This window comes from Pelobates fuscus, chromosome 2, assembly GCF_036172605.1.
Source record: "Pelobates fuscus isolate aPelFus1 chromosome 2, aPelFus1.pri, whole genome shotgun sequence".
Taxonomy (NCBI): Eukaryota; Metazoa; Chordata; class Amphibia; order Anura; family Pelobatidae; genus Pelobates; species Pelobates fuscus.
Genome location: NC_086318.1, coordinates 438,542,667 through 438,555,042, shown reverse-complemented (window position 1 = coordinate 438,555,042; position 12,376 = coordinate 438,542,667). Strand labels below are relative to the sequence as shown.

General features: G+C 41.8%; 1 protein-coding gene across 3 annotated transcripts in view; it reads left to right on the top strand.

Moving 5' to 3' along the window:
• Positions 1-12,376, top strand: part of DAAM2 (dishevelled associated activator of morphogenesis 2) — a 257,845-nt gene that overhangs the window by 162,270 nt on the left and 83,199 nt on the right. For all 3 annotated transcript variants that reach the window (XM_063444117.1, XM_063444115.1, XM_063444116.1), the window contains exon 6: positions 10,437-10,770. In XM_063444117.1, the coding sequence (XP_063300187.1) occupies positions 10,437-10,770 (334 nt within the window). The remainder of the gene's footprint in view (positions 1-10,436; positions 10,771-12,376) is intronic.

Genomic DNA, 12,376 nt, shown 5'->3' with positions numbered 1-12,376 from the left:
ACTTATTTTTTTGTCATGATTTTGCATCTACGGGGGTGGGCCCAGATGTTATAGACCTACAACTCCTATGATGCTTTGTATGCCATTAGAATGTCAAAGCATCATGGAGGCTGTAGTCTTAAAACATCTGGCGATCTACCTTTTGGGCACCCCTGGGCTTATGCCTAAAATTCAGAACTAATAGTTTAAAGGATCACTATAGTGTCAGGATAACAAACTTGTTTTCCTGACACTATAGCATCCTTAGGACCCGACCCCCCCACTCTCAGGGTCCCCCTCCCACGGCACTGAAGAGGTTAAAACCCCTTCAGCTACTTAACTTAATCCAGCGCCGGGCTCCCTTGGTTCGGTGACCTCTCCTCACCCCCTGACGTCAGCTCCCGAGTGGAGCAGAATGTGCATGCGTGGCAAGAGCCACGCGTACATTCAAACAGTCCATAGGAAAGCATTTCTCAATGCTTTCCTATGGACGTTCTGCACGCTGGATGCAAATTTTGCATCCAGCGTCGCAGAAGTGCCTCTAGCGGCTGTCAGGAAGACAGCCACTAGAGGTTGGATTAACCCCGCAATGTAAACGTTTCTCTGAAACTGCTATGTTTACATCTGAAGAGTTAAAACCTTAAGGACCTGACGCCTGGACCACTTCATTGAGCTGAAGTGGTCTGGGTGACTATAGAGTCCCTTTAATGATGCTACGTCCATCCAGATAAATACTCACACACTGCCTGCATGGCTACACGGTAATTCACAAGTTTTCCAAGGTTTGCCTTAGATCTTTCTAACACATACATGTCAGATCTGCTGTCTGAATCTGTTCCCTTATTTGCTGCAACATTTAAATGGGGCTTTCATTGTCGGGGAACATAACTTGATTTCCGGTTCTGATCCTCGTATTCATGAATGAATGGACCTGGTTTATTGTGTTGCCACGAGTGGGGTGGTTGAAAAAAAAAAATGACAATTACTGCAAGGTGTCAGCACCAGTCTGGTTTTTATCTTGTATTACAATCAAACAATTGAAGAAACCAGATGTTTAAAACAAACCGGAGCAGGATATAGACAACAAACCTGGTCCTACGTGCAGACGATCCTCGTTTGAACCTGTTAAATTAGTATTGTTAGTTCCAGTGCCAATTCAGACAGCATGTAGCCTTTTCCAATAGACGTGGGACTCCGAACAGATTCCTCGCTGTTCTCTACGCAAAAATATGTCCACATGGCTTTCATAATTTAATGCCTAATTATTCCTGCGCTCTCTTCATCATATTGTGAATAATGAGTTCTTTGCTGTTTCTAATTACATTTTAACATTTAACTGGGGCCAGCTGCCAGGGTCCCTATAAAGTATTTACCTATGGATTTAATTTGCTGTCAGAAACGGGGACAGATGGTTTGTATCTAGCAAATGTTTTTTTTTAAAAAAAAAAATATATATTTTTTTTATCTACTTTTAAGACATTATTTATTTTTCATAAGAATATTCCATGTTTTTCATTTAATACCTAGCTTGTGGTCTCAAAAGGACTTCAGCCCCTTCACTCCCAATACCGTCTATACCTGGCCAGCAGTAGTGTGCATCCATACCCCAACCCCATGTATACTCATTTTCCACCATTTTAGTGATTCTCAATTCTCAATTTTTCATTGTCTGTAGGTCTACAAAGATTGTGTTGTTTAGTAATTAAGAAGTGCAATTTTTATGCAGTAGCACGAAAAGTAGTGTAGTGTAGGGCTTTCCATAGGTTCAACAACTAATATGGACATTGTAGCATTAGGAATAGAAACATGTATCTATAGAGTCCTGACACCTTCTAAGTGTTCCTCTGCTCGGTGTAAGAGTGCGAACGGTAAGTATTACTTACTTCTCAGTCCTCGCCGAGCTGCTCTTCCGCTCGCTGCTCTGCAATGCATTGGAGAAAGCATTGGGTCACTGGTGCGCATGCACAGCAATACGACACAGTGCTCCAATAAAATGGAGCTCTAGGAGCAGCATTTGAACAGTAACCAAGCTCCACTCATGTATAGCAGAGGAAGTGCAGAAGCCACTAGAGGCATATTAAACCTGAAATGAAAACACACCAACGTTCCTACAAAACAGCTGGGACAGGGGTACTGCATTCAGTGACATGGCCTGAGGGCATTTATTGTCCTTAGTATCCCTGTAATGTTGATTGAGTTGGATCTCTCTCATGTCAGGACTATAAGCTGTTCCATAATTCTCCTGGTGAAAGGGCAGAATTACTAGGGGTTAAAGGTAAATGTAAAGAAACAAATATCTAATTGTTACATTGTGAATTATTTATGATAGGCCACTGCAGTGCTCAGCCAGTTTAGAAAGTTCAAAGCAATGGATTAAAGGAATTTGGAATAGAAGGGGGTATGTATGCCAAAAAGACAGTCGTGGAAAGTGACACAGATCGTTCTGTGAATTCTTTATTTAAATTGTGTCATTGCAGGGAGGGGGTTCTGTATATAGTAACCTCCCCCTTAGAAAATGTTGGGGCTATTTATTTACTGTTTCTATGATTTCCCGCAATCAGACAGACTGCGAGTAAATGATTTAGGTGACCACAGTTAATTTTAGAAAAAAAAAAAAAATACTAATTTAACAAACGGGTTATTCTTGGAGTATCACCAAAATAAACCTGTAACAGTACATTATATTCGATAGTAAATCAACCCAAGACTCGGCATTTCTCGTTCTGCCATAAAATTAGTCACATTCATTTTGCTGTTAGCTCAGCCTCGCAGCTCACTGGGGATCGTCTGGTTCGGCCAGCTTTTGATGGTGAACTATGGGTTCTGGCAAACATTATGTAAAATACAACGAATGGCAGCAGGCTAAACTCTGCCTTAGAATGCCCTGACGCTCCAGCTTTCCTTCACTGAACTTCTAATGGGGAGAACGTAACCCTCAATCTGGCCATGGTCAACATCTTAACTGCTTTAGAATTGGATGATGAGAGGAATACATGGTGAAAAAAAGAGAACATAATTAGAGCCATCCCGCGCTCACCATTCTTATACGTTTTAGTTATGTTTTTCACACAGTCTTATAAAACGTGTGATCTAGTTCCTTTTTACCCCCTTAAGTACCAGTGATGGTCTGTGCTGACATAAAGATAAGATTTGAAAAGGGGGTTTAAAGACATTCCGGATTTATTCTCTAAACTCCGAATTGTAGCAAATTACAATCTCTATGGCAAAAACAAGGCTCAAAACGTTGATCTGGCAAATGTTGTTCATATTTTATTTCTCTACAATCTGAAGCTTAGTTTATATCCTGATCAGTTTTGATGGATCTGTCTATACTGGACACTGTGTTGGGATAAGGTCTTTAGAAACCAAACTGAGGTTACAATAAGGAATTTCAGTGGTCCTTTAGGGGACTGGCGGGGGTGATCCCAGTCCACCCCTGGGGTGCCATTCTGACCTACAGAAAAAAGTGGATGAGGCCACTACAACTATGGGCACATCTCCCGACTCAGCAAATATGGTGGATGCCATGAGGCACTCGGACACCGCAGAAGAACAGACAGACATCCTGGTCAGACTGGACAGAGCCTTTGCTAAATTCTAGCACAACCTGGGGGAGAGGATGCATCTCTCTGCCCAACATCAGCCAAATAACCACTCACCTCCACCGCCATCCCTAAACAAGCAAGGTGAAAGCCCCAAAATGATGGCGAGACAGGAAGTTGCCATCGCTTCTGCAGAGGGCAACACGCAAGCAAAACCACTCCGAACCAAGACTGGGACCCCTGTGGTAGGAGTAGGATGAAAGGGGCTCACAGACTTGTGCCCACTCACAGCTACCTTCTCAACAGCAACTGATGTTATATTACATCTCCACTACACTGTAACACTAGGCTGTAGCACTGTATTCTTGGGCTAATCTCAATAACCTGGGGTCCCCCTAGGAGACTTAACCCACTTAGTTTAGCATTGTTATACCTCTTTAATCTTTACCATGTATTCTACTGGGAGGAATCTTAGGCACACAGTGTGTTTACAAAAATGTCATGACGGTTGGTTTTTCTCTTTGCCCTCTACTTTATTCATCTTCATAAAATGTGCTGACTTATGTATACATTTAACCTGACTTGACATATTAACGCATTGCAAAATCCCCACTGTATACTGGCATATATCTGTTACCATCAAGCAAAAAAAACAAAAAACCAACAACAACAAAAAAAAAATTCAGAATTCGAGCAATACCTCATACACTGCTTATGAGTAGAAACCTGGCTCCAGGAAGTCCATGTCAGGTGAATTCCTCTTATAATGTCTGTGTTGTGTCTCCAGCATGTGTGTTGTGGTTATATGTTTTCTTGTGTGTGACTAGGGGTATCTGTGTGAGTATGACTATGCATGTCTGTGGTGTGTGTGTGTGTGTGTGTTGTATCTGACAATGTGTGTGTGTGTTATGTGTGTTTGTGTGTGACTATGGGTGTCTGTCTATGACTATGCGTGTCTGTGGTGTGTGTGTGTTTGTGTGTGACTATGGGTATCTGTGTGTGACTATGCATGTCTGTGGTGTGTGTGTTGTATCTGCCAGTGTTTGTGTTTGTGTGTGACTATGGGTGTCTGTGGTGTGTGTGTTGTATCTGCCATTGTGTGTGTTTGTGTGTGACTATGGGTGTTTGTCTATGACTATACATGTCTGTGGTGTGTGTGTTTGTGTGTGACTATGGGCATCTGTGTGTGACTATGCATGTATGTGGTGTGTGTGTTGTACCTGCCAATGTGTGTGTTGTGTGTGTGTGTGTTTGCAGTGTGCGTGTTTGTGCCTAGAACAGGCTGTATGTGGTCGCTAATGATCTTTTTTTTTTTGTGTACTGCATATTTATTATCAAAATCCGTTATTAGTCTTCTATGAGGGCCAAATAAAGTATAACACATAGCAGAAAAATACAGAAACATACAGCTTTATATACATTGTATACATTATATACATTTATATACAATAAATGCTGTCTCTTATTATTGCTGGTAATAAAATTAAATAAATGTTTTGTTCTTCTGGCAATGTGGGAGGAACCAACTCATGTCCAGTACATTTCTAATCTTGTTATCCTATTATCGTGTGTCTACAAGATATGAAAATGACGCCTGTTAGTAGTGCTAATGACTTATTACACAAATTCCGTCCTGGTTATGGGTGTGTGGGATTAACTTGTATCTGCAGGTCATTGCTGCTGATAACTCTATAGATACCAGTGCCTGGGTCTTAGATGATAAATAATAAAGATATATTGGTCTATACATCTTGTTACCAGCCAGTGACAGACATAAGACAGGTCGTAGTGTTATTCTAGAGAGCCAATTCATTAAGCACTGGCATATTTCAGACATATTGAAGAATTAGCCCCATATAATAATAACAATGCAAAGTGGTTTCTTACACGGGGTGAGAAAATTAATCTTCTTTGGTAAATAGACCAAACTAAACCATCAAAATCACACTAAAACTGCTAATACACGTTCCAGATCATAGGATTCAACTCTGTATGTAGTTTTCTGTGAAGTGTCAAACATTTTATAGTTTTTTTTTTCTTGATAGCAATAAAATTCATTTGAGCATTTTAGAGTATTAGACATTGTACATTGTGTAATATTGATTGCAGAGTGCAGTATTAAACATTGTAATAAAGATATTTTAAGGTCAAGAGATCACTGTTTAGTAGACGAAGCCCAAGATGCAGAGTGGAAAGACAGCTTCGCAGTACAAATGGATCAAACGGAGAGAGTAGTCGGGGAAGCCAAAGCTAGGAGGCACACATTCAGAAGCGATAGTACAGGCAAGGGTCAAAATCAGGATACAGCAGGACAGTCACTGAATGTCTTTACACAATCAGGAGCCCAGTACAACTGAGCGAGGAGTCAAGGGTGTGTGGGGTTTAAATAGGGACCTCCTGTACCTTTAAAAGGCTCTGTTTCGGCACACGCACCCTATGATTCTCCAAAGCTCTGCCTCCTATGTAGCCGTGTTTAGTCCTTATGGAGTAAGAGGGAGATGCAGCGTTGGAGCACGAGGTAGGTGAGTGTGGGAGCGAGGTCCTGGTAAGAGTAAACTCAAGAACCAGTGCATCTACAGTGCCTTGTCAAACTTTATACAGTGAGAAACATGTGCATTTATTATGGATTCCAAAGCACATAAACATTAAACTGAGCGCTCTAGATGCTAGTATCATGAGACTAGAATACATTATTTATTATATATATTAACGGATATGCAGCACATGGATAAACATTATACTGAACTCTTTAGATGTCTGAAGAAAACATGCTTAGTTAGAGGAAGCATCTTACATGGGATCTGATGATTTTAACCCATTAAGGACACACGACATGTGTGACATGTCATGATTCCCTTTTATTTCACAAGTTTGGTCCTTAACAGGTTAAACTGATATATACAGGACAAATTCTCCTATAGTAACCTGTTCAATAACAGAACTGCACAAATGACAAAATGTTATCTATTGAGACGTCTATTAAAACAATGAGATTTCACCTACAGCAGCAGCAAGAGTGATGTGCTGTCAGATCATTAATGATAAGGAATTCAGTGCCATGAATGGATGTGTTTAATGGATGCAGCTAAACGATATGGAAGCCTTTCTAACAAATCAGACATACAAGGCTATAATAATAATAATAATAATAATATTTCTCCATACACATTAAGCGCTTTTTTGTTTGTTCAGTTGTGCATAAATTTCACAGATATGCTTGCCATGCCACAATGGCTGGGGCAAACTTTTCAGGACATAGAATGACAGTTATATAGTTATATGGCATTTGGTAATACTGCACATTTTTTATGAAATAAGAAATGCCAAAAGAAACAGGCTAGGCCTACATTTGCTAGAACAAGTGCTGTATCGGCAGAGTACGCAGACGTGTCCCTACATTAAATATATATAACCATAGCTTTTAAACGTAACGCGCGTGTACGCAGGAGAGCAGTATACTGGAGTATGTATGTCTGTGCCTGGTGTTAATTTCGTCAAAATGCACGGCCTATTAAACTAGTATGCAAGAAGGAGGTTAATATGAGCACTGTACGTGGGTTCAACTAGTAACATAATGAAAGTGTGAAACAAAATACAATGACTTGTGTTGCTTGTATGCCGCTGGATTTATTTTTGCCTGGGTCAGAGTCCCTATCATGAGACTTCTCTCAGGTGGCAGCCAGCTCCCAAAGTCAGAAAGTCAGTCAATACCCTGACTAGGCACCCATCTTCCACGTGTGTGTTGATCGCTGTAGAGAGCAGCGCAGCAGTTCAGGTGATGCTTTCTCCATGCCCCAGGCCTGTTCCAGAACCTGCACCATGTTGCCATGAACTCTCCCTGAGACCAAATTCTTCCTGTCCAGGAATTTGCGGAAGGCTTTACTGTTCTTGCGTAGGTGCCAGCGTTTCATTCTCCTCCGCATGTGTGGCCGGTGCGCTGGGGTTTTTCCCCTGGTGGCCCTAGTTCCAGGAAGGCGTAAAGTAGGATGGTCTACTGCCCTTGGGGGGGTCTCACAGGCCTCATCCCGCCATGCATCTGCTCTCTTACCTATGGTGCATTTGCAGGAGACGCCAGCTTCGTCCTTGCCATCAAGGTAGCCCAAAAGTAGTTGAAAGCTGCCTGCAGTCGAGCTTCAACGTGGATTATTATTATTATTTATATTGTGTCAGTGAGGTTGGCTTGCTGTGACACTGGGCCCTGCGTCATGGGCGCCTCTGCCATCTTGTGTGCGACCTTTCGGGACTCTGTGCTTGTCTTGGGGGCAGCTTGCCCCGAGCTGAGGGGGAACTCTGATGTGCAGCCGAGCGGGGGTCTGGATAACCCCCACCGGCCCGGGGGGGGGGGGGGGGGAGGAAGGGGGTGGAGCGGGACCCAAGCTGTCAGCAGATCATATAGGGGACGGGAGATTGGCCGCGTCTCCCGCCCGGAAGCCTTTTGCACACTGCAGGAGGCCCTAATCTCTGAGGGTACGCTCGGGCATAGAGTTTTCGAGGTTACCTGGGCACCTCCCAGGTGGAGGTAAGCCAGTAGCAGTAGTATTTAATAGGTAGAGTTTTCTTTTTTAGGTTTAAAAAGTCAGGAGGCTGAGGAGCTCGTTCAACCTGCATCCTGCTTAGTCAGCGGCTCTGCCCCGCCCTGCCACATAAAGCACTATAGTATCCTGAAGAGCGGGTCCTTTTTCTTATTATACAAACCATGTAGATTTCAGTAGAATTTGATACTTTTCTAATTTAATCTCGTTACACCCCATGACTTTCAATCAGACAGCCTGTCCTGTTACTTTCTGGTTTCGTAAACTCAGTGGCTACATTCAAGAGGCAGCAATTGTCCAGAGCACCTGCCTTGCAAAGATTTCTCATTGAGCTGCATTGGGAAGTCTGTGATTGGGCAGTCACAGAAAGTCTGGGCGGAGTTAGAAGGGGTGGGCTTGTAAAGGCTGTACCAAGAGATCTGAAGCTTTTTCCAAGCTGTTTTTATATACACCCCCAATTAAACATGTATAATTATATGCAGTAATGTTTTCATTGGAATATATCGACTAAATGGTTCTGTTTGACATTTTTATTTGGACAGTGGAGTGTGTGCGTGCACGCGTGTGCTCTCACTCGGCTGAAAGTGGAGGTCACCTTCTTTCTGGACAAATAACAATATTTGAGAAAGGTAGTACCTGATTGGCTGAAGTCATTCCTATATGACTGTAGTGATATCTTATTATTTTAATAAATAAATGGTTTCTTTGTATGAAGCTCAATCCGGAGTTTAACTGAGCTGTGTGATACATTTAGAACCTTTTCGTTGTGACTTTGGAAGTTGGTGGACTGAATTAAATTAAATTCTGCACTCTGCTTAAACCTAGAGGACAATCTGGTCCTGATCACAATTATTATTCGAGCACCACACTCTGCTGTCTTCTTCTTCCAAAATATTTTTAGTGTAAGATCATAGTTCTCTTGACATGTGCTGCAGTGAAGGTTGATTATATAACATAAATATATACATTTTACAACGGTAGGCTTTTTTGGCTACAAGTTTGAATCCTTTAGATTTTCTTATTCCTCCAGTGACTCTCGTTTTTGTAATTCCAATATGTTCCCTGCCGAAGAGCGATGATTTGCAGAGTACAAATAGTGTTCAGCTGATATTGACCTCTGGGTCATAGAACATAGTTATACATATTTATAATATGCAACCCAAGTAATGAAGGAGAAATCATGCAGAGAAGGACAGCTTCTCTGTCAACGTTGGTCTCCAATGGAAGCATGGAGATTCCTTTTAGAATGCGCTTGATACAGGTTTGATGTTTTGGAATGAAATAAGTTAGTTTTTCTTAACATGTCTTTCAACAATGGCATGACAAATGGTATCGTCATTAAAAATCAATTCTCTCCATTCTCCCCATTCCTCATTACCATTTAATAACTTCTCAGCTTCAAACTAACAGACATGTAATTTCCAGGTTGAGATTTTGATACTTTGTACCATTCCAAGATCATTTCTGAAGATTAAAAACAGCAATCTGGTTGTTACTAGACTAAGCTCCCAAACAACCTTTTGGTGTATTAAAGAGACAATGTAGACACCATAACAACTTCAACTGGTTGAAGTGATGATGGTGCTTGGAGCCCACGGGTGCCAGGTCCAGGGGAGGGCTGGCAGCCTTAGGCCTGGGGGGGCAAAACCAGTCAAGTGGCCCATTGTACCACCAAATCAGTTCACCATCCAAGCCCACCTTTTCCTGGTTTTATAACGGATATTGATGTTATGCTAATCAGTAGCTCTTTGCCATACCCGCTCCTTCACGGCTCTGACTTTCAATGTTGTCAGAGCGCAGGCTGAGAATCTCTGAGCCTGTGCTCCGACTCACTAACTGAACGCCGGAACCACGAGGGAGAGGAAATAATCTGACTGCACCTATTGCTGGTGCGCACCAGTGGACCACCAGCGAATTGTTTAAATTGAATAGGCTGGTGTCCCCAACTTGTGAGCTGTGTTGGCCGCCGGGCGCCTCTGTTGTCATGGCACCCTGCGTGACCGCACACCATAAATACTTCAATCAATTGCTAGATCTGACCTGACAGCTGGAATAATCAACCCTCTTGGAACCATGCTTCTCTGCCTGTGAACTATAAGTAGGAAAATAGCAAAGTAACTTAGAAAATACAAATATATGACTCTGCAAACAGTTTGAGCCCACGATGGGTAAGCTTGGCACCCCAAATGCTTTTAAACTATATTTTCCATGGTCATCATCCAGACTTTAGCACAGCTATCACTGGCCTTTGTAAACATCAATCAGTGTCTTGAATGTCTAAGATTAAACTTCAGGTATAAATCCACTTAATCTTTCTTGTAATTTTAGGTGAAAGTAGGCTCTAAAGTTTATGTCTTGTATTTTTATTTTTGTTTTGCTTTAGGTTTGTAACCAGATTCATTGAGTTGGATGGTCTAACGTGCCTGCTGAACTTCTTAAAGAGTATGGACTATGAAACATCTGAGAGCCGCATACACACATCCGTTATAGGATGTATCAAGGCACTGATGAATAACTCACAGGGGAGGGCTCATGTCCTCGCTCACCCTGAGAGTATCAACATCATTTCCCAGAGTTTACGGACAGAGAACATTAAAACCAAGATTGCTGTCCTGGAGATCCTGGGAGCTGTGTGTCTGGTTCCTGATGGCCACAAGAAGGTTCTTCAAGCCATGCTGCACTACCAGGTCTATGCTGCAGAGAGAACACGATTCCAGGTACGAGAAAGTGCAGCTAACTTTTCCAGACCTTTTCTCTCCTATTTGGTCATAGAGGACCATATTTCTATTTTAAGCACCAAAATAACTTTAGCTTAATGAAGCAGTTTTATTATATAGATCATGCCTCTGTAGTCTTACTGCTCGATTATCTGCTATTTAGGAGTGAAATCACTTTTTTTTCCTGTTTATGCAGCCCTAGCCACACCTCCCCTGGCTGTGACTCACACAGCCTCTAAGGAAAATGGTTTCATTTTCATACAGATCTTGCAGCACAGTGTTTACTTTAGAATTATTCATTACCTGCTGTGTTAATTGAACTTTATTCACACATAGGACACTCCTGCAGGGTCTTTCAGGCTGTTAATAGGGCAGGAATAAGAAATTCTAAATTAAAAAAAAAAAGTGCAATAAAGGAAGTTTAAACATTAGAGCTGCCTTACAGGAAGTGTTTAGCAAGACTGTGTAAGTCACATGCAGGGAGGTGTTACTAGGGCTGTAGAAACAAAGTGATACAATTCCTAAATGGCAGAGAATTGAGAATAGCACCATATAATATATACACCAAAACTACGTAATCATGCTAAAGTGTTTTACTACTTGCTCCAGAATGGAATGTTCTAGAAACTTTCCCATTAGTAAGCATTGGTATTGCCTAGTAACAGGAGATCTAGAAACAGAGTTTTCTGGAAGCATAATTGTGGGATATTAAAAACAAGCTGGGTCTCTAAGCTGAGGACAAACTATAATGTTTTCTACAGTATCTTTTGTATAAAGATCAAGGAAAAACAAATGGATGTGGCTACATGGTGGATTTGCCAATGTGTCGTTTTAATATGACCACCAACAATTTCAGATTACAACATGTCTTCCAGTTTTTAAGGGCTCTTTTGGCTTGCAAGACCACCACGTTTGTTTTCTGTACAGGTGTAACATCATTTTGTTGGTGGGCAGTACCTGAAATGTGCTGCCCTGCAGTATGTAGCATTCAAATGCTTTCGAAGAGAAATCAGTTAATTTATTAAAGAAGATACTTTGAATCAGGGTTTTATTCCTTCAGTATAAAAACTCTACATGCACTGGCCAGCAACAACAAAAAACACAAAATGTGCTGGAATATATAGAGAATATGACAACTTGGGGACCTGCCTATGAATAAAGGAACACTAAAGGAACACTACAGTGTTATAAATACAAAACTCTATTCCTAACACTATAGGGGTCCCTCTCTCCCATGACAAATAAAGGGTTAAATACCCTTTTTAACACATACCTGATTTGAGCACCAAGACCCCCAAAGTCAGCTGTTGGGGGCAACCTAATGCACATGCACAGTGATTGACAAACGCCGCAAGAGCCTTAGGCCTTCCCCTTAGGAAAGCATTGGCTCAATGTTTTTCTATGGGGGATTAAAAAGCCCTGTGCGTCCTCATACAATGCTTGAGGATGTCCAACTGGATTCACTAAGTTAAACTCCATGACACCGCAGGAAGCGCCTCTAGTGGCTGTCTAGATGCAGTCCTAACCCTGAAATGTAAACATTGCAGTTTCTCCAAGACTAAGGGAATAGGGGCACTGCACCGAGACCACCTCAATGAGATGGAGT